The 25,731-nt window shown below is 39.0% G+C and overlaps 1 protein-coding gene and 1 non-coding gene across 3 annotated transcripts; one reads left to right on the top strand and one right to left on the bottom strand.

Annotated features, from left to right (window-relative positions):
- Window positions 1-1,441: 1,441 nt before the first annotated feature.
- On the top strand, window positions 1,442-24,157 carry sdr42e2 (short chain dehydrogenase/reductase family 42E, member 2). 2 transcript variants are annotated; one of them, XM_037793616.1, is made up of 11 exons: window positions 1,442-2,783; window positions 3,804-3,899; window positions 4,711-4,768; window positions 5,085-5,203; window positions 12,360-12,435; window positions 14,015-14,097; window positions 17,341-17,478; window positions 17,915-17,980; window positions 18,568-18,631; window positions 18,736-18,804; window positions 23,456-24,157. In XM_037793616.1, the coding sequence occupies exons 1-11, from the start codon at window positions 2,355-2,357 to the stop codon at window positions 23,746-23,748; spliced, it is 1,491 nt and encodes a 496-aa protein (XP_037649544.1). In that variant the 5' UTR covers window positions 1,442-2,354; the 3' UTR covers window positions 23,749-24,157. The 2 variants fall into 2 exon arrangements, with proteins under 2 accessions (XP_037649544.1, XP_037649545.1); XM_037793617.1 differs by having other exon boundaries at window positions 1,446-2,783; window positions 18,736-18,809.
- Window positions 24,158-24,482: 325 nt separating this feature from the next.
- On the bottom strand, window positions 24,483-24,564 carry trnal-uag. Its single transcript has one exon. It is a non-coding gene; the product is annotated as a tRNA-Leu (tRNA).
- Window positions 24,565-25,731: the final 1,167 nt, after the last annotated feature.

Raw genomic sequence — 25,731 nt, 5'->3', positions numbered from 1 at the left:
CTTTGTTTATACTGACAAATATACAGACAAGTCTAAGTATACTTGGCTTCCAGTATACTGACAAGTATGCAGAAAAGTCTAAGTATACTTGGCTTATACTGACAGATATACAGAAAAGTCTAAGTATACTTGGCTTATCGGCCTACTTGTACTTAATCTTTTGATCGAGATATACTTAAGAAAAGTACAATTAAGTATTCTTGCCTTATAGGCCTACAGAAAGGTGTACTTGGCTTGTAGTTGTGCTTGCTTTTTGATAGAGTAGCCTGCTGGTTTCATATCGGAATAGACTGCTGTATTCAGCATTAATTTATTACACTGAATGAACTATGTAACAACTAAAAGTTTATTACTGCCAATAACCAGGGGTTTTATATTCCAGGCACTCAAAAAGGGGTTAGGAGAGTTTGCTGCTTGTCCACCTGATGCTCCTGGAAACGTGATCCTCACTGCCACGGGGCTGTGCGCTGCATCCTGACATTACGGTAGGAGGAGAGGCATCAGGTAAAGTTGCAGGTGACCGACCGGTGAGGGATGTGACACATCAGGAGGCACCACGAGAGGAAAAGGAAGCTGTAGACTGGATAGTTTCAGGAGCCAACCGGCACAGGTATGGATGTGAGAGGTCGAAAGTAATATTAAGGTAAGTTAATCAATGTGAGTATTAATTTTAAAGTTTAAAGTGTCCACATGATGGCAATATGATCCTCGTACCGTTTATTCATCACTTTGAATGCTTAATGTCACATTAGTTGATTCGTTTTGGAGAAAAATACAGAAGAGGTTTAGATTAATATGACAAGTAATTCAGAAGTTATACAGTGACCTAAAGATAAGATAAGATATTCCTTTATTAGTCCCGCAGTGGGGAAATTTGCAGTGTACAGCAGCAAAGGGAGATAATGCAAAAAACAAGAAGCATCAGCTAACACAGTAAAAAAAGAGCTAAACAAAGTGTAACAAAATATGAACCATTTAAATAGAAGGAAGTATAATAATAGGAGAAGTATATACAGTATTGACAATAAACAGACAATTAAAAAATTGCACAAGTGGAAAAATGATACTGCACAGTGAGGATGAAATGAAATTCCACCTGAAAATATTGCACAGTATGAATTACACCTGAGTAGTAATGATATTGCACAGTCAGTATACAGTATAGTGCAGTTATTGTCAGTATTTGGTGTGTATGTGGTCTACTGGGAGCAGTGCTGGTTGTGGTCTACTGGGAGCAGTGCTGGTTGTGGTCTACTGGGAGCAGTGCTGGTTGTGGTCTACTGGGAGCAGTGCTGGTTGTGGAGTCTGACAGCTGCAAGAAGGAAGGACCTGTGATAGCGCTCCTTCACACACTTTGGGTGGAGCAGCCTGTCGCTGAAGGAGCTCTCCAGTGCTGAGATGGTGTCCTGCATGGGGTGTGAGTCGTTCCTCATCATGGATGACAGCTTAGTCATCATCCTCCTCTCCCCCACCACCTCCACTGTGTCGAGGGGGCATCCCAGGACAGAGCTGGCCTTCCTGATCACTCTGTCGAGTCTCTTCCTGTCCGCAGACGAGATGCTGCTGCCCCAGCAGACCACTCCACTCCATCAGAAATGGCTGATGCCACCACAGTGCAATTACAATGAAGTTGTAAACTTTTAGATTACTGTTGAATAGATAGATAAAGATAGATAGATTGACTTTATTAATCACCAAAGGGAAATTGAGGTGTTACAGCAGCAATTTACATAGATCACAAAAAACGTGCATCACTCACACAAAAGACATGAAGTAGGTACAAAGAAACACTGTATTTACAAATCTCTATATAAATATACATACCAACTACATTACACTAGATAAAAGAAATAAAAAAATACAATATAGAGTTAAAGATATAAAGTATCTCTGCAGTGGAAAAGTAGAGATAAGATATACAGTATCTCTGCTATGTGAAGTAGACTTAAAGATATACAGTATCTCTGCTGTACAAAGTACAGATAAGATATATCTTTTCTATGGGAAGTAGAAATAAAGATACTGTATATTTCTGCTATGTGAGGTAGAGTTAAAGATATATCTCTGCTGTGCAAATAGATAGAAATAGAATAGAAAAAGAACTTACTGTTAAATATTGTACATGCATTCATTCTCGATTTTGTTGTCAGGGTGTCGTGGAATATATAAATTAAAGTTGTATGCAATGTGTCCATCATGCATATTATCATAAAGTTTATTTTTGGTTTACACAATCACAAATGGGCAAAGTCCCTTAAAATGGGTGACATATACAGGTCTTTACATGTCAATCTTTAATTATACTTAAACAATGATTAATCAATAATTCCCCTCCTCCGCCCATCAGGACATTTATGGAGCTGTGCGGTCCCAACATGAGTGAGAGTGGAGGATCTCTCTGCCAGATGAAGCAGCTCCCCTGCCACAACGTCCCCCTGTGTCGCCTGCAGGCTGGTGCACACCTCATGCTCAACCTCCCCCACCAGCCGTGGGTCAACCACCCATCCCCGGCCATCGCCTCCAGCCCGGCCGCGGCCCTTCGCCATAGGGTAAATGGAGCCATGGCGGCCAGCTGCAGCAACCCGGAGTGTGCGGTCTCCAGACTGGGAGAGGAGGCAGCACTGGCCCGAGGCGTCTCCACAGGGAAGGTGTTGGTGACAGGAGGAGGGGGATACTTTGGGTTCAGGCTGGGGAGAGAACTGGCCAGTCAGGGGATGTCGGTGGTCCTTTTGGACATGAACAAGCCGCCCTGTGATATCCCTGACGGAGCGATCTTCCATCAGGTATGGCACAGTTTAGAGAGACCTGTGTATTAGCTTGAAATCCAATTTTCCCTGCATTTTACCCATTTAAATGACATAAGTATGTCTGTTGCGATGGGAGCCAGTTAAACAAGTGAAACGCTCTTATTTTGTCCTCCTTGCTTTTGAAATCTGGGATGTGCTACCCTATCACATTTTTTATGAAGCGCAACCTCCTTTACCAAAATATGGTTTATAATCAAGTTTTGTCACAACATATACAGTATATTTGATACAAATTAATTTGTTGGGGGGGTTAAAAAGTCTCCGTAAAATGTCCCCTGAACTTAATTTAGACCCTGGTCCCTGCAGTCGAAACTCAAAGAGTTCCTCAAAAGGTTCCTAGTTCTGGAGGAAAGTTCCTGCAGTCAAAGTTTTGACTTGTGCAAATAAACTAAACCAACTATAAACTCATTAAATGTGTGTCTGGCATCTTGTAGTAAATAACATTCCTGCTTGCAGATGTTTTACTTCTAGCTTTGGTTTGGGTTACATTACATGAAACACAGAATCAGTTTTTCTAATAACTTCACACTGCTCCGTGTTGAAAATCAGCTCTAGTATTTCCTTGCTTCAGCCAGCGTCAGAGTGCCTCTGTAGTTAGTCTGGCTGGAAATAGACACAGGTGAGTGATCTGCCTCAGAGCACCAGCTGCTGACTGGTTCAGAGAGGATGGAGACATGATTCAGGTTTCACCTGCAGGCCTCGTAGCACACTTACCTTAATTACAACTGTCCTTTCATGGGAGAGATATTGACTCACACCTAATACTCTGTCGCTGAACCTGCAAAGCTCCCAGTGGGTTGTCCACTGATTGCAGGGTTGGCAGTCCACATGTTGAAGTGTCCTTGGGCAAGACACCAAATTGCCAACATGTTGCATGGTAGCATGCTGCCATTGGTGTGAGTGTGTGAATGGGTGAATGAGAGGCATCATTTACACAGTATGTGCAAGTGATGATAACATATAAAGATAACATATTGATGAATTGCTTTCTTACAGAGTGACATCCGGGACTATTCTTCCCTCTATAAGGTGTGTGAAGGGGTCGACTGTATATTCCACACAGCGTCTTACGGCATGTCTGGACCAGAACAGGTGACTTACCTCATCTCTTCTCTTTAGCATCTTTTGACCACTTAAAGCTGGGGTAGGCAATATATTTTTGGCATCATTCATCATAAAATCCATAATAATAATAACCTTTCAGCATATTGTAATTTCAAGTGCTCTGAGAGAAAACCAGACTTGTGCACCTCCTCATGGCTCTGTTTTCAGGCTTTAAAAAATCTAGCTTGTGATGTGAGACTTGGACCAATCACAGGTCATTTCAGAGAGAGGGCGTTCCTATTGGCTGCTCTACAAATGCAGATGTGCGTGCACGTCTCTTCGGTGAAAGCCTGAATCAACGGTAGAATATCCTGCAGGAAAAGTTGCTATTCTAGCATTGGCAACAATTGCCTTTACTACAAAGCAACTTAAAAAAGGAAGACGGACAATATCCGCCGATATTGTAGCTCGCTAGGGCCTCGAATCACAGTGTGTCATCTCAAAGAGCTTTACAGACCCACACGTTTTCAAAGAAAACAGGACGGTAATTATCATAGAATTGCCGCTATACTGTATAACGACTCACAAGATCACAATGATGTTCGAGATATTGTTTGAAATGAATTTCTAATACTCGTACAGGTTACCTTTATGAAGTGTGTGCATGTGTCTGTGCTCGTCTGGTGGGAGGGGCTTAGCACAGAGAGGGTAAAGCATCAGGATGTGAACTGTATTTTCAAATTCTGGCATTTTCTTTTTTTACTTTTTAGATGTAAGCTGCTTACAGCAGAGAAAATAAAGACACAGCAGGTGAAAAAAGGGTTGTATTATCTTCATTGTTATTCTTTCTGTCTGCCAGCTGAGGAAAGAGCAGGTGGAGTCAGTCAATGTTGGAGGAACCAATAATGTTATAAATGGTAAGGATCCATGCAAATATTTTATTTGTCATAGTTCCACATACACTGTGAGGAATACATTTCTTGATTTCTGACTATGATTTGAAATCTGTAGATGCATATAAATAATGGTAAAAGGGCACTTTACATTCTTAATTGTGATGTGAACATTAATTGGTCTATTGTGTTTTTTTAATTAAATGATAAATAATAAATACAATTACTGTAGCAAAGCTTAATTTGATATTTTGAAGCCAGAAAAAAAAGCTTATTTTCACCCCCTCATAAAACATCCTGGTAATCTCTGATGTACTGATGTGTGTGATCTCTTGTTCAGTGTGTAAGGAGAGGAGCATCCCCAGGCTGGTGTACACCAGTACCATCAATGTGGTGTTTGCTGGGAAACCAATCGAGGAGGGAGATGAGGCCTCAGTGCCGTATGTGCCCCACGACGTAGTGAGTAAAAAAAAGAATAAATAAAAATAAAAATATACTGTATATTTATTGTAATGGTGGAATGTAACTGAGTACTGCTCTTCCTCCTGTGCAGACGCTTCGCTGAGTTGCTCTTCGCTTTGCTTTCTTTTTATCATTGCTATGCTTATCTTTCGCTACTAAATTTTTGGAAAACGGGTCCTGGATACTTACAAATCACTGGGAGTTTAATTTATGAAAGAAACTGAAGGCTACCACTATTTTAAAAACTGTTTTACTTTGTGAGCGTGGCCTATCAGCAGCACAAGCCTGTACTATAGTGAACGGGAGCGAGGTGCTTGGCTAAAGCTAATCAGCAGCAAGATGCCTCCCTTCTCCACGGATGACTACTACAAACTTCTACAGAAGATAGCAGTGCTGGAAACAAAGATTATCCGGCTCGAAGTGAATGCGGAGGTGAATGGACTTTGTGGGAATGAAACCACTCTACCACTGACTCAAAACAGTGAACTGGAACAGGCTAATAGAAAGCTAATTAGCACCAACAAGACCACCAAGAATCAAGAAGGGGGCAATAAATCGACTAGTAGTCCTCCCTGGAACGCTCTTGGTGCAAAGCCAAAGCGTAAATCATGTCCCTGGGAAATGGGAGGAAAACTTACAGGCAGAACCCAGCACCCTCAGATATATGATGCGACCGGCTGGCCTGCATTAGCATCCGAGCATAGTGCCTCATCAACCCCTGTACAAAGTAAGGTCCAACCGTGGACAACTGTGAAAGGAAGGATGAGTAACAAACCTCCCCAACAAAGAAGTTTGCAACTGGAGAACAGATTTGCTCCACTGTTGCAGGACCCTGGATCTCGATCTGATGCCCTGGATAATCTCAACTCTTCACACAGCAGGGTAAGAACCAAAAGCAACTCTGAAGGTAAAAGGCTACAGGGAAAGCTAACAACTGGGCCTCAAACTCAAACTCTGATTGTGGGTGATGCTGCTGTTAAAGATGTGAAAAGCATGTGGAGTAAAGACATCAAAGTACTCTGTTTTCCCAAAGATATGGTCTCTGATCTGGCAGAAAGAATCCTGGATATTGTGACTGCACACCCAAATGTGAAAAATGTGGTATTGCACATTGGGTCGAATGATGTTGTGAAGCAACAGTCTGAAGTGCTGAAACGGGACTTTACTGGTCTGCTAAACACGGTCAGCTCTGTGAATGCTCAGGTGTTTATCAGTGGACCCCTGCCGCCAATCAGAAGAGGAGTCGAGAGATTCAGCAGGTTGCTGGGACTGAACACATGGCTTTCAACAGCATGCAAATCCCACTCAGTGCATTTTATTGACAATTTTAACTTTTTTTGGGACCGCAGACATCTCTTCAAGGCAGATGGACTCTGCCTAAACAAGTCAGGAGTAAAATTGTTCAACTCCAACCTATTCTACTTACTGCGTCATTCATCTGTTCCCTCTGCCAAGGACGCGAGACAAGAGGAATCACCACTGGAGGAAGACACAACACAATGTGCCAGGGGACCTCAAGGAGAATCATTTCACCCCCCACCACAAGCCAGCCCTGGGATACAGCAGAGACAAGAGGAGGCGTCCTCATCCTCGCTTATCACCCTTTCTCCCTCCTCCCCCCTCTTGGAGTTCACTGACCACATGAAGGAGCTGGTCAATGCTGGAACTAAACTTACTCCCCGCCCTACACCCATTTTCTCTCCCATGATCCCCCCACGAGGTCGACCTCGAACAACTTTGGCACTATCTCCACAAGCACGACACCTACCACCTCCATCCCCTCCACAATGGAATCAGCCTCTGTCTCCGCAGTCTGATAAGGATGTTCCTTTACAAAATGTTGCAAGCACAGATTGATATGTGCTGGGTCCAGGCTTCAAGGCTAATGATACACGTGACTGTTTCCAGGAAAAGCTGGGGCCCTGTGTGATGAGAGCTTCTTCTATCTCAGTTCTAATAAGTAGTAGAAAAAGAATGGTGAATCTGCAAAGAAACAGGAAGATTTTTACTGATTGTGCTAATTTATCAAATTTAGCATTGATTCCTTGCCAGCCAAACCATGTCCCAAAAAATAATAATAATGCTTCTAGCACATTAAAGCTAGCCCTGTTAAACGTCAGGTCTTTGGCAGGAAAAAGTTTTTTAATCAATGATTTTATTATTGAGCACAAGCTTGATTTTATGTTTTTAACTGAAACTTGGTTAGACCAAAATAACAGTGCAGCTGTTCTTATCGAGTCAACTCCTCCCAACTTTAGTTTTATGAGCGAAGCTAGAATGCATAAGAAAGGAGGTGGAGTTGCCATATTGTTTAATGATTCTCTCCAATGCAAACAGATATCTTATGGACATTTTGCTTCTTTTGAATATGTCGCTCTTCAGCTGAACTCCTCTTCTCGAGCTTTGTTTCTCAATATCTACAGGCCACCTAAATACTGTGCAAACTTTTTTGATGATTTTACTGAACTGCTGTCTGTAATTTGTGTTGACTTTGACTGTGTAGTCATTGTTGGTGATTTTAACATCCATGTTGACAACCAACAGGACAGAGGGGCCAAAGAACTGTGTCAGGTTCTTGATAACTATGGAATGAGTCAGCATGTGACAGAGCCCACACACAATAGGGGACACACTTTGGACTTAATCATATCAAAGGGCCTGAACATTTCCAAGGTTGTAGTGATGGATGTTGCTCTGTCTGATCATTCATGTGTATTCTTTGAGAGTACTCTTCCTGTGCACAGGAATGATAAGACAGAGGTAATCACAAAAAGGTATATCACTGAAAATACCAGTGATCAATTTGTTCAGGCTTTCTCTTCCACACCCACCCTCCCCTGGACCTCTGTCAATGAGCTTGTAGATAATTTCAATTGTAAAATGACAAATGTTATTGATACCATTGCACCCACCACGGTGAAGATTGTCTCTGGTAAGAAAAAATCTCCATGGAGAAATACCATGTTGGTAAGAAATGAAAAAAGAGAGTGTCGAAAAGCTGAACGCCAGTGGCGGAAAACAAATCTACAAGTTCATTATGACATCTATAAAGAGAGACTTTGCATTTATAATTCAGAACTGAAAAATGCAAGGCGGTCCTTCTTCTCTGACATCATCACCAAAAACAATAACAATGCACGTGCCCTGTTTGCTACTGTCGACAGGCTAACAAACCCTCCTGTGTCAGTAGCCTCTGAACTTTTATCCTCCAGGGCCTGCAATGAATTTGCTTCCTTTTTTACAGAAAAAATTCACAAAATCAGACAAGCAGTCACTTCCTCCATAGCAGGTACAGGATGTTTGTTTCCCCTGCGTCCACTTAAACCTGGTGCAAATACCATGACACAGTTTTATCCAATAAATCAGACATACCTGGAGGAAATCATACAACATCTAAAATCCTCCTCATGCTGCCTTGACATTCTGCCAACAGGCCTTTTCAAAAAAGTATCAGATTGTATGGTCTCAGAGCTTTTACAGATTGTTAATGCATCTCTTGTTTCAGGAGTGTTCCCACAGGCCCTGAAAACTGCTGTCATCAAACCACTCCTCAAAAAGAACAATCTGGACTCATCAATAGTAAATAATTACAGACCGATATCAAATCTTCCATTCTTGTCTAAAATAATTGAAAAAAACAGTTTTTCAAAAATTAAATAGCTTTCTGGCACTAAACAACTCTTTTGATGTCTTCCAGTCAGGTTTTCGACGAAACCACAGCACTGAGACTGCTCTTGTTAAGGTCTTCAATGACATCCGATTGAACACAGACAGTGGTAGAACTACGGTTTTAGTTTTACTGGATCTCAGTGCTGCATTCGACACGGTTGACCATAATATATTACTAGACCGACTGGAAAACTGGGTGGGTATTTCTGGCATAGCACTCAGCTGGTTTAAATCCTACCTAAAAGACAGGGACTTCTTTGTGTCTATAGGTAATTGCAAATCTGAGCTGAACAAAATCACATGCGGAGTTCCCCAAGGCTCCATCTTGGGGCCTCTTTTGTTTAACATCTACATGCTCCCACTGGGTCAGATTTTTGAGAACAACAAAATAAATTACCATAACTATGCAGACGACACACAAATTTACATAACTCTATCACCAGGAGACTACAGTCTAATACAAGCACTGAGTGAGTGCATTGAACAAGTCAATAATTGGATGTGCCAGAATTTTCTTCAGCTGAACAAAGACAAAACTGAGGTTGTAGTTTTTGGAGCCAAAAAAGAAAGATTAAAGGTTAGTGCTCACCTACAATCTGTGATGTTAAAAAGCTCAGACCAAGCCAGAAACCTTGGTGTAGTCATGGACTCAGACCTGAGCTTTAACAGCCATATTAAGACAATTACAAAGACAGCCTTCTATCACCTGAAGAATATAAGAAGAATTAGAGGACTGATGTCTCAGCAGGATTTGGAAAAACTAGTACATGCATTTATCTTCAGCCGACTTGACTACTGTAACGGCGTCTTTACCGGTCTTCCTAAAAAATCGATCAGACAGCTGCAGCTGATTCAGAACGCTGCTGCTAGAGTCCTCACTAAGACCAAGAAAGTGGATCACATCAGTCCAGTTCTGAAGTCTCTACACTGGCTGCCTGTCTCTCAGAGAATTGATTTCAAAATACTGCTGCTGGTTTACAAAGCACTAAATGGTTTAGGGCCAAAATACATTTCTGATCTTCTGCTGTGTTATGAACCATCCAGACCTCTCAGGTCATCTGGATCAGGTCTGCTTAGTGTCCCCAGAGTCAGAACTAAACATGCAGAAGCAGCATTCAGTTTTTATGCACCAAATATCTGGAACAAGCTCCCAGAAACCTGCAGGACCGCTCCAACTCTCACTTCTTTTAAAACAAAGCTTAAAACTTTCCTGTTTGCGGGTGCCTTTTATTCTGACACTGCACTATAACTTTTACTCTTTTGAGTTTTATGCAATTTTAGCTTCTATCCTAGCTTTTATTTTTAGCTTGTTTTTATTTTCTAATCTTTAATGTTTTAATGTTTTTATGTTTTTATAACTGTTTTAATTATTTCTTAATGTTCTTTTGCATTTTGTCGCAATGTTCTTGAATGTTTCTGTAAAGCACTTTGAATTGCCCTGTTGTTGAAATGTGCTATACAAATAAAGCTGCCTTGCCTTGCCTTGCCTTACATTTACTCAAGTCCTTTACACAAGTGCAATTTTGACTTACTTGTACTTCACTTGAGTGTTTCCATTTCATGCTACTTTCATGCTACTTTATGCATTTATATTATACTATTGACTTTATTATATATATTTTTTTTACTTAACTTTTTACTTTTGTCAGTTGGAAATATTGTACTTGTTACTCCACTACATTTAATAAATAAATGCATATAATATATATATATATATATATATAATATGTATATAATATACTGTATATAATGTATATAAATAAATATAAACTAATACATGATGATGTTTTATTATAGTAGACTGTAATCTACCAAATAATCAGTTGAAATCAGTCACACCTTTGCCAGCTGCAACATTAAGGTGATATACATATAATGCATCATGTAGCCTATAATCCAATAATATAATGTACATTATTCTGAAATGTTTTTTTCTGCATAATGAGCATTTTTGCTTTTGATACTTTGAGTACATCTTTATGCTAATACTTTTCCTTAAAGGGATAGTTTGGATGTTTTGAAGTGGGGTTGTAGGAGCTACTTATCCATAGTCAGTGTATTACCTACAGTAGACGACGGTCGACACGCTGAAGGAATTCCCCTCAGGGAGTCGTCACCTTCATGCGTGTTGGTTTATCTTCTAAGCAGCTGCAAGCTCAGAGTAAATCATAAACAAATACAAGTAAGTTTAAAGCATAATCAGTATCAATTTATTCCGAAGATATACTCATCAAAGTTGCACAGAGTTATTACAGAAGTTCTGGATTCATCAATGTGTCCCTGATACCATGCAACACGGTTGTCAGTTCGCAGAGAATGAACCCCGATCTCTGCTATACATTTAACTTTATACACAGCAGGCTCACCCTGGGGGAGGGGTCAGGCTTTTAGCAGAACCAATACTTTTCCATCCTATGTCTGACTCCATCTTTTACAACCTTGGGTCTGCACGAACATCCTGTCCCTTCCCCCTTCCGGTTTTACCCCCAATGCCCTTTTGACCTTGCAACTGCTCTTTGTACAGGCCCACTCAACATTCCATCACGAGATAATCCAGGTGATCATTCTTGCCCCGTCTTACATTAGTCAATTATCTGTAGACAGTCTAAGCCTAGTATTTAACACTAAACTCGCTAAACTCACAACATAATTAAGTTTGTTACACAACAACAGTTTTATCATGATATATTTCCAACAACGCCCCCCAGCTTGGAGAAGCAAATATTTTGAATATTTTCTCTTGTTTTACCCCCGTCAGAAAGCCCTTTCCGACGGGGAACTGAAGCCGTTATATACATCTATGCTCTCGCCAAAGCCACCAGACTCCATTGGAAAAAAACTGTAATTTTACCTTGCAGAACATGGGAGTTGATGGTCTACCGCTGCCTCGATCGGTTAGTTTGTTTGAGCTATTGTGCCATGAACGTTAATCACAATGACTTTGGTGAATCCAAACTAACCAAAGTCACACAATAGCACAAACAAACATAGACTGTATAGCTGTCTCACGGCAAGGTGAACTAGTGAAAATATTTTAAATATAGCGTACACTTAAACTGATATAGATTTTTTTAGGTGGGCCTTTCTTTTAGGTGGCTAAAATACGTTTTGCTGCCGGCCCCGTCCACAGCAGTACATTGCTTTGCTTCCGTGCGGTAACTCCTGTCTGTTTCTCTAAACTGGGGGCGTGCTGATCGTCATCTACTGTAAATAACACATCGACTATGGATAAGTACCTCATACAACCCCACTTCAAAACACCCAAACTATACCTTTAAGACACTTTAAGGACTTTTACTTTTGTAAGTAAAAGATCTGAGTAGCCTACTTCTTCCATATCAACTGATATGTTACCCATACATTTTGTCCCATCCATCGATGTATCACCAAAACTTAGAACCCAACAAAAGACCAAAAAGTGTAAAGGTCCCATACATTTGCCAACAACAATAATACATTTTTAACATGTTTCTTTCTGTTGCAGCACATCGACCACTACAGCAGAACTAAAGCGATTGCAGAGCGGATGGTCCTCTCTGCCAACGGATGCTCCCTGAAAGGTGTGAAACGATCAGTGTGGGCAGCTTAATCACAGAATTTCATGAAAAGAGTGCAATCAGAGGAGATTGCAACCGTAGATTCTGGTTTGTGTGTAAAAATGTTTGTGTGAAAGAGATACACTGAAGCACTGAATGGTTGCCATGGAAACTCAGTCATCCAATACAACATCAGTGACACCTGTTTTAATTTAGAGCTGGACAGGACAGTGCCGGTCTGTAGTGCAGCAGTCACATGACTATTTTATTATTTTCTAATACATTTTAATGGGTTTCGAGTTCCTCTACGTTCTTTACATTAACAGATGTGAAGCGTCCCATTTCCTCCTTCAGAGTAACCCGACACCCCATCAATGGCCATCACCTTATAAATTCAATTAAGCTTAGAGCTACGAGCTGCCTCATTGCATACTGCAGGTTAAAGGTCATGTATTGAAGGAACTGGCCTTCTACCTCCGAGAGGTCAAGGCCCAGTTACGTGCTGGTTAATCTTGTGTGACAAAGAGATTTTCCAAACAGACGGGTTGAAGCATAATAATACAATTTATTCCGAACAATCAATGTTGCATAAGTAAAAATAAAAGAGTTTACAGATATCTGGATCCAACCTACGTGTCCCTGACAACATACAGTGCATGGGTCAGTTCGCGAAGTCTGAACCCCGAGCTATCCCTGATCCAGCGTTTTTATGGTTTACACAATATCAATAGTCATGAGCTTATGGCACGTGATGTTTTTGCTGCATATCTTCTTCTTTGTTTCTCCTTCTGACTCCTTTCTCTCTTTGACCTTGCAAAAAGAACAGAGCATGCCATCCTCCCTGTCCTCACAAACACTTCATGCACAACAAATCCAACAGTCAGGTTATTGCAGGTCATTGTAAGCACTTTTGTACATAATAAATCCAACAGTATCTGCTACAGGAGGATGTGGCTTACGTTAGATTTTCATTTAAATAAATGTCTGTTAAAGGACCAGTGTGTAGCATTTCGGGGGATCTATTTACAGAAATGGAATATAATTTTAATAAATATGTTTTGTTAAGTGTGTAATCACCTGAAAATAAGAATCATTGTGTTTTCGTTACCTTAAAATGAGCCGTTTATATCTACATAGGTAGCGGGTCCTTTTCAGGAAGTCCACCATGTTGCACCGCCATGTTTCTACCGAGAACAGCTTGGGCCGGAGTCGATAACATTACTCGCTCCAGTCACCACCACTCTCTCTCTCTTGCTTCACCACTCACTTCCCACGTACACACACTCTACACACTGGCTCTGCTCCAAATGACATACAACAAAGGTCACTCTTGTTAAAGAGATTTTAATCTCAATGGGACTTTTACCTGGTTAAATAAAAGATATATATACACACACACACATATAAATATATATATATACAGTATATATACATGTACTGTATATGTATATGATACACAATGGAAAAGGAGAAATAACAGCATCAGTGAGGATGCTTTTTTTTGCTAAAAATATGAGTGCACTCCTAATTACGTACCATCATGTTTAAAATAAAACACATCCATGCATATATTCAGTGAAGGTTTGAATCCTCTCTTGTGAAGGTGGAGGTCTGCTTCGGACCTGCGTCCTGCGTCCCTGTGGCATCTACGGACCGGAGGAGAGGAGACACCTCCACAGAGTGATGGTGAGAGACTCACGCATACATAAAACATATCGCCATATGATAAAAATTAATTTCTTTTTGTGTTGGCACAGGAAAAAAATATACATCTTGCAGTATGTGAAATCTCCCTGGCAGAAAGCGTTTCTGCCCGAAGAGTTTACATTATTGATCGAGCTCTCCAGGCATCCAGTTACAGAGGCAGCAGTACAGTCTGCTGAAGGGCTCCATGTGGTTGGTTATGTTCTGGGATTACTGTCGGCCAAGTGGCCAAGGCGGTGGACTTTTTATTAGGGCTGATTCGATTGATAAAAAAACCACAATTGTTTTCAACATCAATCGATTAAAATATTTAATCGCAAATTAATCGCACATTTTTTATCTGTTCAAAATATACCTTAAAGGGAGATTTGTCAAGTTTTTAATGGCAAATATGTTGCTTTATGCAAATGTATGTATATATTTATTATTGGAAATCAATTAACAACACAAAACAATTACAAATATTGTCCAGAAACCCTCACAGGTACTGCATTTAGCATAAAAATATGCTCGAATCATAGCATGGCAAACTGCAGCCCAACGGGCAACAACAGCTGTCAGTGTGTCAGTGTGCTGACTTGACTATGACTTGCCCCAAACTGCATGTGATTATCATAAAGTGGGCATGTCTGTAAAGGGGAGACTCGTGGGTACCCATAGAACCCATTTACATTTACATATCTTGAGGTCAGAGGTCAAGGGACCCCTTTGAAAATGGCCATGCCAGTTTTTCCTCGCCAAAATTTAGTGTAAGTTTGGAGCGTTATTTAACCTCCTTCATGACCAGCTAGTATGACATGGTTGGTACCGATGGATTCATCAGGTTTTTTAGTTTCATATGATGCCATGTTGACGAATTTGCGTTAACGAGTTATTATCTCGTTAACTTTGACAGCCCTAATATACACATTTGCATAAAGCAGCACATTTGTCCACTCCCATGTTGATAAGAGTATTAAATACTTGACAAAATCTCCCTTTAAGGTACATTTTGAACAGATAAAAAATTTTATTAATTTGCGATTAATTGCGATTAAATATTTGAATCGATTGACAGCCCTGGTTGCAACACTTTCGGTTACTACAAACTTCCATACAAAAATGAAAATACAGTTGGAAAAATGTTGGAAAATAAAGTCTAAACAATGTCTAAAAAAAATTTAAAAAGTCTGAAAAAAGTTGGGAAAAAAAGTATCAAAAATGTCTGAAAACAAGTTTGAAAAATGTCTAAAAAAAAGTCGGAGGAATACTGAAAAAAATGTCTAAAAAAAAAGTTTGAAAGATTTTGGAAAATAAAGTCTGAAAAATGCTGGAAAATAAAGTCTAAGCAATGTCTGAAAAAGGTAAAAAAAAAAAAAAAAAAAAGTCTCAAAAATAAAGTTTGGAAAATGTTGGAAAAAAATGTTGGAAAAAAAAGTCTGAAAAAATGTCCGAAAAAAAAAAGTCTGAAAAATGTCCTAAAAATGTCTGAAAAAAGTCTAAAAAAAGTCTGAAAAAAGTCTGGAAAAAAAAGTCTGAAAAAGAATGTTTGAAAAATGTTGGAAAATAGAGTCTAAGCAATGTCTGAAAAAGGTAAAAAAAAAAAAAAAAAAAAAAAAGTCTGAAAAATAAAGTTTGAAAAATGTTGGAAAAAATGTCTTAAAAAAGTCTGAAAAAAAGTCTAAAAAAAGTCTGAAAAATAAAGATGGAAAAATGTTGGAAAATAAAGTCTAAACAATGTTTGAAAAAAAAAAAAAAAAAATTTGAAAAATGTTGGGAAAAAAGTCTGGAAAAAAAGTTGGAAAAATGTTTGAAAATAAAGTCTAAACAATGTCTAAAAAATATTTTTAAAAAGTCTGAAAAATGTTGGAGAAAAAAAAGTCTGAAAAATGTTGGAAAAAAAAGTCTGAAAAAGTTGGAAAAAAAGTCGGAAACATACTGAAAAAAATGTTGGAAAATAAAGTCTGAAAAAAGTTTGAAAAAAAAGTATCAAAAATGTCTGAAAAAAAGTTTGAAAAATGTTGGAAAAAAAAGTCTGAAAAAAGTTTGAAAAAAAAGTATCAAAAATGTCTGAAAAAAAGTTTGAAAAATGTTGGAAAAAGAAGTCTGAAAAATGTTGGAAAAAAAAGTCTGAAAAAATGTCCGAAAAAAAATTCTGAAAAATGTCTGAAAAAAAGTCTGAAAAATGTTTGAAAAAAAAAGTCTGAAAAAAAAGTTGGAAAAAAGTTGGAAAATAAAATCTAAACAATGTCTAAAAAAAATTTAAAAAAGTCTGAAAAGTGTTGGGAAAAAAAGTCTGAAAAATGTTGGAAAAAAAAGTCTGAAAAAAGTTTGAAAAATGTTGAAAAAAAAGTCTAAAAAAAGTTGGAAAATAAAGTCTAAACAATGTTTGAAAAAAAAAAAAAAAGTCTGAAAAATGTTGGGAAAAAAGTCTGGAAAAAAAGTTGGAAAAAAAAGTCTGAAAAATGTTGGAAAATAAAGTCTAAACAATGTCTAAAAAATATTTTTAAAAAGTCTGAAAAATGTTGGAGAAAAAAAAGTCTGAAAAATGTTGGAAAAAAAAGTCTGAAAAAGTTGGAAAAAAAGTCGGAAACATACTGAAAAAAATGTCTAAAAAAAATGTTGGAAAATAAAGTCTGAAAAATGATTGAAAATAAAGTCTAAGCAATGTCTGAAAAAGGTAAAAAAAAAAAAAAAAACAAAGTCGAAAAATGTTGGAAAAAAAATCTAATGAATGTTGGAAAAAAAAAAGTCTGAAAAAATGTCCGAAAAAAAAGTCTGAAAAAAAGTCGAAAAAAAAGTCTGAAAAAAAAGTCTGAAAAAAAAAGTTTGAAAAATGTTCCTTAGGTTTTTTCTAGTTTCATATGATGAGCTTAGCTTCAGCTAGCGTTGAGCTTCCTTCCTGATGACATCACGCACGTCGTGAAAGACAACCAGCGATGATTGGTCAGGGGCCGACGTGTAGTCTGTCAAGTCTCTCGGAAAAATCACGACATGAATTTATAACTTTCATAATGCCTAATCTGACACAATGACCATCGTAACTGACAAAAATATTGTGTAGTCTGAACCAGGCATTCGTTTTGCTTTTCAGTTCTAACTCCTGCGTGTCAGAGGTTTTCAAAACACTTCTTTAATTCAACTTTGGCAAAATTAAACACAAATGAGTAAAAGGAAGTGGTATAACCTTAACCACAAAACAATGTCCCTCATATCTCTCTCTCTCTCTCTCTCTCTCTCTCTCAGATGAATGTGGAGCGCAGGTTGTTCAGTTTCAGGTTCGGTGACCCCCGGGCCAGGATGAACTGGGTGCATGTAGATAACCTGGTGCTGGCCCACACGCTGGCAGCCGAGGCTCTCGAACTGCAGAAGAGCTGTGTCGCTGTGAGTCAGACAAACTGAAAACATGCAACAAACCTCCAAACTTTACTTTTTTGGTGTCTGTAACTGATTTATGACTTGAATATTATATTATTATATGATTAGTCCATCTAGTCGTGCTATAGTCAAATTTTCAGTTTCAAAATATAGGACACAGTCAAGTGTGTGTACACTATGTTAGTGCTAGCTAGTATTATTACTTGTATAGTTTAAATCAGTCATTCCCAAACACTGGGTCGGGATCCACAGCAGGGTGACAGGAGATTTTATGAGCGTTGCCAAATCAATTTGCAGAATTTCTTCCATAGTCCTGTATTCAACATTTATATCTGCAGTACACCTTTGAGCCACATGAAGGAGCCTGTTCCTTTTGTTGTTGAATGAATAGGTTAAATAAAGATAATGTACAGTGTCTCCATTGTTTTCTGTTCTTTTGCAGAGTGGTCAGGCCTATTTCATCAATGATGGAGTTTCAGTCAATCTGTTTGAGTGGTTGACACCTTTGGTGAGTTAAATGATAAGGAAGGTGGGTGATATTCTATATTTTTGTAATTGTCAACAAATCTCATGACAACACCACAACCAACAATTAATTGATCCTACTAACGAGTATTGTCTGTATGTAACGAATATGTAGTTTATTTTCATTAAATCCCGCATCACATCCCACACCGTCCTGCTGCTGTAAACACTCACAGGCTCCAAATGTGTATTAATCCACAGCTGAAAATAGTCCCCAGCAAATGCACTATTTACCTCTGTTTGTGTAACGCTTGCTAAAAACTACATTACCCAGCTGTTTTAGGAAATTACTGAGCCTTTTTAAAAAAAAAAAAAATTATATATTTATGACCCGTTTTTAAAGATTTACATCCATGAATGAGAATGAATTGGCTTGAGGCTGAGTGCTACAGACTGGGTAGGGAAATTAAAAAGTTGTTAGTTTTCATGGGATTTGTTGACACCAAGAAAAATAAGAATAAATGCTGCCTTATCCTTTAAACTTTCAAGGATATTTACAGTTTAATTTAAATGCATTTTGTCAAAATTGAAGTGGAATGTACCTTTCTTTTTTTCATGTTACCATTGCAGTTTGAAAAGCTGGGCTACAGCAAACCGTTGATAAACTTGCCTGTTTCACTCGTCTATTCAGCAGGTAGCTCATCTCTCTTTCTCTAAAGTTTGTACACCTTTTAGATATCCCTTATATTGGCAAGTTGTTACACTAACTGTCTGTTGTATATTTTCTTCTATTTTCAGCCATCTTGGTGGAATATTTGCATGTCGTTCTGAGACCTGTGATGGGAGTGCCTCTCCTCTTTACCAGAAGTGAGGTAATTATACTTCTTTCTGCCTCTTCTGGCTCTTTTAAAACTTTAATTTTTTTCTCTCAGACTTCACTCATCTTCCTCAATAAGCTCTTTTAGCCGTCTGATTTGAATGAACTAGGTGGGAGGTGCATTCTGGATAATGTTTATAGTGTTGAAAGACACAACTCTGTGGAGCTGTGTGTGAACACATGCATTCGTACCTCCCTAACTGAAAGTACTAGTGGAGTTGACTCCAGAGAAGTGAAGAAGAGTCTGGTTGTAACGTTAGTATCAAAGAGTATAGAAGCAAAGAGACGAAACTCCAGTTTTTTGACAACAGCCGCTGCCGCCATTTTGGACTGTAAACGCTGATTATATTTATAATATTTTATTGTTCAACACAGGCCATTACGGTAGAATATCACAATAGAAGAGAACTTATTTTGTTTTATTTTCGAACGGCATTTGTAAGGCGGGCGTTTTACTGGTGTTTGGTAGTCACTTTCAATGGGAAGATCAATTTACTTTCACTTCTTGGCAATATACAGTATGTTCTTTGTTAGTATATCCAGCATCCAGCAGCAAAAGTGGACTATAGTCAATGAGCCGCGGCCTGTAAAGGCCCCTCTGTGAAGGGACGTCTCGAGTCTGCAGAGCCCTGAAGCCCCGCCACTGCTGCTACACAGAGCGATATCGCTTGTGTATTCAAAGTTTATTAATACGGAACGTATCGCGTGTCCAAACACCAACTTCGACAATGCAGGTCCTTGGGTCCCCGAGCTGGGAGGGAGACTGGGTTGATCAGAACGGGCCGAATGCTTGACCTGTGGTGTTTCTCAAGAACCGCTCATACAAACAACTTCCTTGGGTCCTGAGCAATACACCTGCCATGACGTAGTTGCATCACACACCCAAGTCGCGTGTCCAAATTGCACCAAATTCGACAAAGCACTCCCTTACTTAAATACCCACAGACAGGGATTCCTTGCTCTATAGTTAGAAGAGATGCGTCTCGTTTCGTGTTGGAGATAGGTTACCTGCCCTCTCATTAGTAGGTTCTTGTTTAAGTCTCACCCACAACCGTGAAGACGGACGTCATTAGGGCGGGTATTTTCTTACCCCCCTCCCTCGTCTGATGCTATCTCTTGTGCATAAATTATGGAAAACCAAAGTGAGCCTTTAATGAATTCAAAATATTTACAAATAACAAATCCCAAAGTTCTCATAGTCACTGGAGGCATGTTAACACTATCTGTTGGTCTGTAGCACTATTAAAAAATTGCAAGAATTATAATGTATCATAATGAGCAGTAATCCTGCCTTGGGGGACCTCTACGATGCATCTTAAGGAGCCTCCGTGGCGGCCTGGAAGGTCCTCATGAATGTGTGATGAGACAGAAACCAAAGCTGAGCCTGTGGGCCTGCACCTGGAGCTCACTCTGTCACACAGCTGCCGACCCGGGGATCGATGATTGCCCCGTGAATAAAACATAAACTGCTGTGGGCCAGAACAGGAAGTTCAAAATGAAGTCTGTAGGAAGTGACCTCAGTACAGTGGCTGTTGCTATGGTGAGTGGAGTTGGACAGCATCTTGGCTGAGATCAAATGATCCTTCCAACTCTCAGGTTAAGCCATCGCGTAACACGCAGAGGTGTTTTTTTCCTCTCGCACATCGATTTCAAGTCTGGAAACACATGGAGGAAGATGCAGTTTCTAACGTCAAATCAACTACCACTGAAACACAGCAGAGAGCTGCATCAAGGTTCAGTAACCTGTCTGTGTAGCCAAAGCCTGATTTACCCAGTGGGCAACCCCAGGGTCTGAAAAGTGAAGCCAATGCTGAAGTGCCTCAAACTTGCATTCTCTCTAATAGCCAGCAGGGGGCGACTCCTCTGGTTGCTAAAAGAAGTCTGATTGTAAAGAAGTCTATGAGAAAATGAGCCTACTTCTCACTTGATTTATTACCTCAGTAAACATTGTAAACATGAGTTTATGGTCTCAGTAGCTAGTTTCAAGTCTTCTTCAATACAGCATGATGTTCATTTAGTAAATTATGGTCCCATTTGAGTCAATAGACCATAAAGCAGAGGATGACTTAGGGCGTGGTTACCTTGTGATTGACAGGTCGTTACCACGGCGTTGTCCGGTCTGGGAGTTGTCTGTGTTTTCTTCTTAGATCTTTAACCCTTTCACAGTTTGTTTTCAGTTCATGAAAGTTAATTAGAACCTTTTTGGTCACCTGAAAACATCTTATTTGGTCGTACTTAGCTCCACCCTCTGGTGTCACTTCTTGCAAAAAAACAAGATGGTGACGGCCAACATGCCGAACTCAAAGCTTCAAAACGGCAGTACACAACCAACGGGTGACGTCACAGTGACTACGTCCACTTCTCATATACAGTCTATTGATATCCCTTATTGCTCTGTGCCATAGAGCTCCGTTGTTGTCTCCGTTGCTGAAAATAGTTCCCTGTTTACACCGGTTTAAGTAGTGTTTGCTAAAATTACTGTTTTTAAAGATGTATGTCTTCAGTAAGAATGAAAGACCTTGAACGTGAGTACCACCCTATATATCACTACCACATCAGCAACATCACAAACTATATACTTTGTCCTGAGTTCAGTACGATAATGCCTTTGGCAGTGAATTACTTTTTAATACTGATTCATCTCAAGTGGGGGAAAACTGAAGGTGGTAAAAAAGTCCCAACTACCAGGGGGAGATAAATATAGTCAGGGTTACTGTCAGCTCAGACAGGATGAGCAGCACTCAGCAGTTTGTGGTTGATGTGTGTCCAACAATGCTGATATACAGGTAGATCGATAACACAAACAACCGGGCGTGAGTCATACGGAGGAGAGCTTTTGTAAAAGCTGATTGAAGCAGTTTGACGTCATGAGCGAAGGCTCGTGTGGGAGGATGAAAAGATGGGTTTTAGGGACTCTTCTCGTCTCACTGGTGTCTGTTTGTACTCACTATCACTGCACATGCAGACACCTTATCCCCGAGCGGTAAGAAGATGCAGTAACCGGAGGCATCCATCACTCTCAGGCTACCAGTATGTAAAACCAAGTCTGCCAAATAGAGGTTAATGGGAACCATTAGCCCGGCAACATGACCTTTAACTTGGCCTGAACTTCTCTGCAGCAGCTTTAGGAGCTTCTACAGAGGATTTCTGTCCTGATGAAACATTAGTACATTTAAGACGAGACACAAAAGGCAAAAACATTGTGAGATTTTGGGCTATTTTGCTTCCGTTACATGTCTTCTTTCAGAATCGTGGAAAGAAAACATCCAGCATACACACTTAGGTGTTTATTTTACTACAATTTGTCTATTTGCGTCTGTAGATTTCTCCTAAATTCACCTAAAGTTAGCATTAGATAATGCCTCATTTGCATATTTAAACATTAGACTTCAGAAAACTTGTAATACAAAAAATAATTGTCTTAATGTAGGTAATCAACAGGGGAAGTTTTATGGTGATATGTACTAGCTTTTTTTATACCCTATTCACCTGCATTGTCTTCAAAATGTATTTGTATGTATTTACAATACATATATTTAAAGGTTGTTTTCTCTGAGCCAGAAATCTCCACTTCAGCAGCAACACCAAACTTTCCAGTTTAATCCCTATCTATATTCTGCATGTTTTTACTGAGGGGTGTGTTCATATATCATTCATAGCCTGATTCATATCATCTTTTATTCCTAAAAATATGGCGAAAATTGATTTTTTTAATGGTTGTTGACAGTATTTTCTTATTTATGGAGTGATAAAGGAGATATAAAAAAATCGTCTGTAAAAACCTTTGACTTTAATATGTCAACAAAATGAAACACAAATGTTGAACCTGGCTTTATCCAGTGTTTCTGTTCTGGAAATGTAAGTAAATTAGCACATATTTAATATGTCTTAATGTAAGTAATCAACTGGGGAAGTTTCATGATGATATCTATTAGTTAACCCTATTCGGAGTCTGCAACCTGCGGCTCTTCAGCAGCGTGTGGCTCTATAGCTACTCTCCAGTGACTCCCTGTGGATTTTTAAAAATGGAAATGAATGACTGTTTTGTTTACATTTTCATTTTTATTTATCATTGTTGTAGGTCTATGGTACGACGGTACGACGGAGTATTAGGGCCACATTGAGGAAAAAAAAAAAAATCTGAGATTTCGAGAATAAAACTAATATTATGAGAATAAAGTCGTAATATTATAAAGTAGTAATTTTACGTGTTATTTTCTTTTTTTCTCGTAAAGTTATGACTTTATTCTCGTAATATTACGACCTTTTTTCTTGTTAAGTTATGACTTTATTCTTGTAATATTACGACTTTTTTCTCGTAAAGTTATGGCTTTATTTTCGTAATATCAAAACTTTTTTTCGTAATATTGACTTTATTCTCGTAATATTCCAACTTTATTCTCGTAATATTATGACTTTATTTTGTAAATCTCAGATTATTTTTCCCTCAATGTGGCCCTAATACTCCGTAGTACATTTGCACTTGGGCCCTCACTGCATTAGACTTATATACTATACACTTAGACAATAAACTGCGTTACCTTCATCACAATGCTCAAATGTTTTGGCTCTTTTGATAGTAAAGGTTGCTGACCCCTGACCTGGGGTGTCTCCCTTTAACACAAATGTCTTCCAATACAGGTGAGAAGCATAGCTGTGAGCCATACCTTCAAGATCGACAAGGCCCGTCGAGAGCTGGGTTACTGTCCGAAGTCCTACAGCCTGGTGGACTCTGTGGAGCAGTACCTGAAGTCCAGACGGCCTCGCTCCAGCTCGGCTCTCTTCAGCCTCTCCTGGACCTCCCAGCTGCCCCGACACCTCTTCCTCCTCTTCCTCCTCTTGCTGCTGGGCTTCAGCCTGCTGCTGCTGATGCTATCCAGCATAATCTGTCAGAGCTAATCAATTTCACTAGAAAACGGATAGCAGCACAATAAGCTCATGTTTGTTAGGTAATTAAATGTTTGATTATGTATTCTATCCTCGCCACATGTGACTTGTTAATGAAATCCAGGAGCAAATGCAATAAAATATGCCCTAAAAATAAGTCAGGTTATGTAATAATTTCTTCAATCTTCTTGATGTGTGTCTGATTTCCTAATGATGAAACTACCAGGCTGCTGAAAAGTATCAAACCTGAGTTGTGTGAATGTGATTTATTTCTTTACACTTTGAAGTTACTATGATTTCATTTAAAGGAAAAAAAAAATATATAACTTTGTATTACAAATATTCAAATTCTGATTGTATTCAAAGCATGTTTCCAGGTTCTATTATAAAGATTTGTTGTGATTTAATTAGTAATTTTGTACACTTTTAAAAATAAAAGCATTAACAATGAATGCCTACAAAGAGTGCATTAATTTATAACTTCCCTTTTTCTTCTACTTAAATGAAAAGCATATTTTTTTAGTTGAAATTCCAGATCTATTAAACAAATTTACAGCCACACTTGAGGATTAAGCTGGTGTTTTTGTGCACTTGCATGCGGCCACAAGAGTGCGCACTTGCACTACCAAAGATTTCCCAGCTGTATGTGGTAATCTGTAGCAGCAAAATGAGACATAAAGGCGTATGGGCGTCGTGTGTTCACGTAACTAAAGTACTCAAGTGTCTGCTGACTCAATGTGTGCATTTATTAGGAGTTTAGTGATAAAATGAAACATAAGACTGGCAGCGGTGGGATTCGAACCCACGCCATCGAAATGACTGGAGCCTAAATCCAGCGCCTTAGACCACTCGGCCACGCTACCACTGCAAGACCTGGCAACAGTATACCTATAAATAATTACCTACAGCAAGTATCATTATTACTCTTTTCACATCAGAAATGCAGCATTACATTTTAACATATATATATATTTTTTATTATATAGATTTATAGGCCAATTTGCTCCTTCCCAAGTACCCCAAACCTGTATTTTAATACTGTAAAGTGGGCTAGCACTATTATTGTTGGTTACATTCCACCACTGTCTAATGCTTAGCAGTATTCATACATCATTTTGGATATAAAATATAACTTTGTAAATTATTAGAGAAAACTATGAGGTTGTGCACACTGTCAGAGAGAAAGAGGAACACGTGGAGGATTTAGATTTACCTTCAGGTCCAGATCTCGCTCAAGGAGAAGTATCGTTCTGAAATCTCGCGTTGTTTTGTGTTGGCAGCTCAGAAAGCCTAGCCTAGTTTTGTGTTATCCAAAGATTCAATGCCATGGTTGAATATTTAGATGATTTTGACAATGTGGACGAAAGTATTTGAATTCAATGGCTGCCCGTGTTCATTTGAGTCAGTGTATGAGGATGTAGAGCTCCTACAAATTAAAGAGTGGACGTGAAGAGAGACGTTGTGGCAAGGCCGTGAAGCTCTGGAGACTGGTGGTATAGTATAACAAGCAACTAGCAAAAGGTAAGAAAAACTGAAACCGCAAAAACAAGCACTTTTATTGGAGGTAAAGTTACACTGACGCTGCATTTGCCCTTGCAGCCGGCTACCCCCTGGTCTGAAAAGTGAAGCCAATGCTGAAGTGCCTTAAACTTGCATTCTCTCTAACAGCCAGCAGGGGGCGACTCCTCTGGTTGCTAAAAGAAGTCAGATTGTATAGAAGTCTATGAGAAAAAGAGCCTACTTCTCAATTTGATTTATTACCTCAGTAAACATTGTAAACATTAGTTTATGGTCTCAATCGCTAGTTTCAAGTCTTCTTCAATACAGCATGATGTTCATTTAGTAAATGATGGTCCAATTTAGAGTCAAATAGACCATAAAGCAGGTCTGTTTAACTCTTTCACAGTGTGTTTTCAGTTCATGAATGTTAATTATAACCTTTTTGGTCACCTAAAAATTAGGGATGGGTCATGATTTTTGATTTTTTCGAATAGCCGTTAATTTATATTTATTTATCCCTTGTATTAACC

Source organism: Sebastes umbrosus, chromosome 14, assembly GCF_015220745.1.
Source record: "Sebastes umbrosus isolate fSebUmb1 chromosome 14, fSebUmb1.pri, whole genome shotgun sequence".
Taxonomy (NCBI): Eukaryota; Metazoa; Chordata; class Actinopteri; order Perciformes; family Sebastidae; genus Sebastes; species Sebastes umbrosus.
The sequence above is the reverse complement of the archived record's forward strand: the minus strand, read 5'-3'. Positions and strand labels throughout refer to the sequence as shown.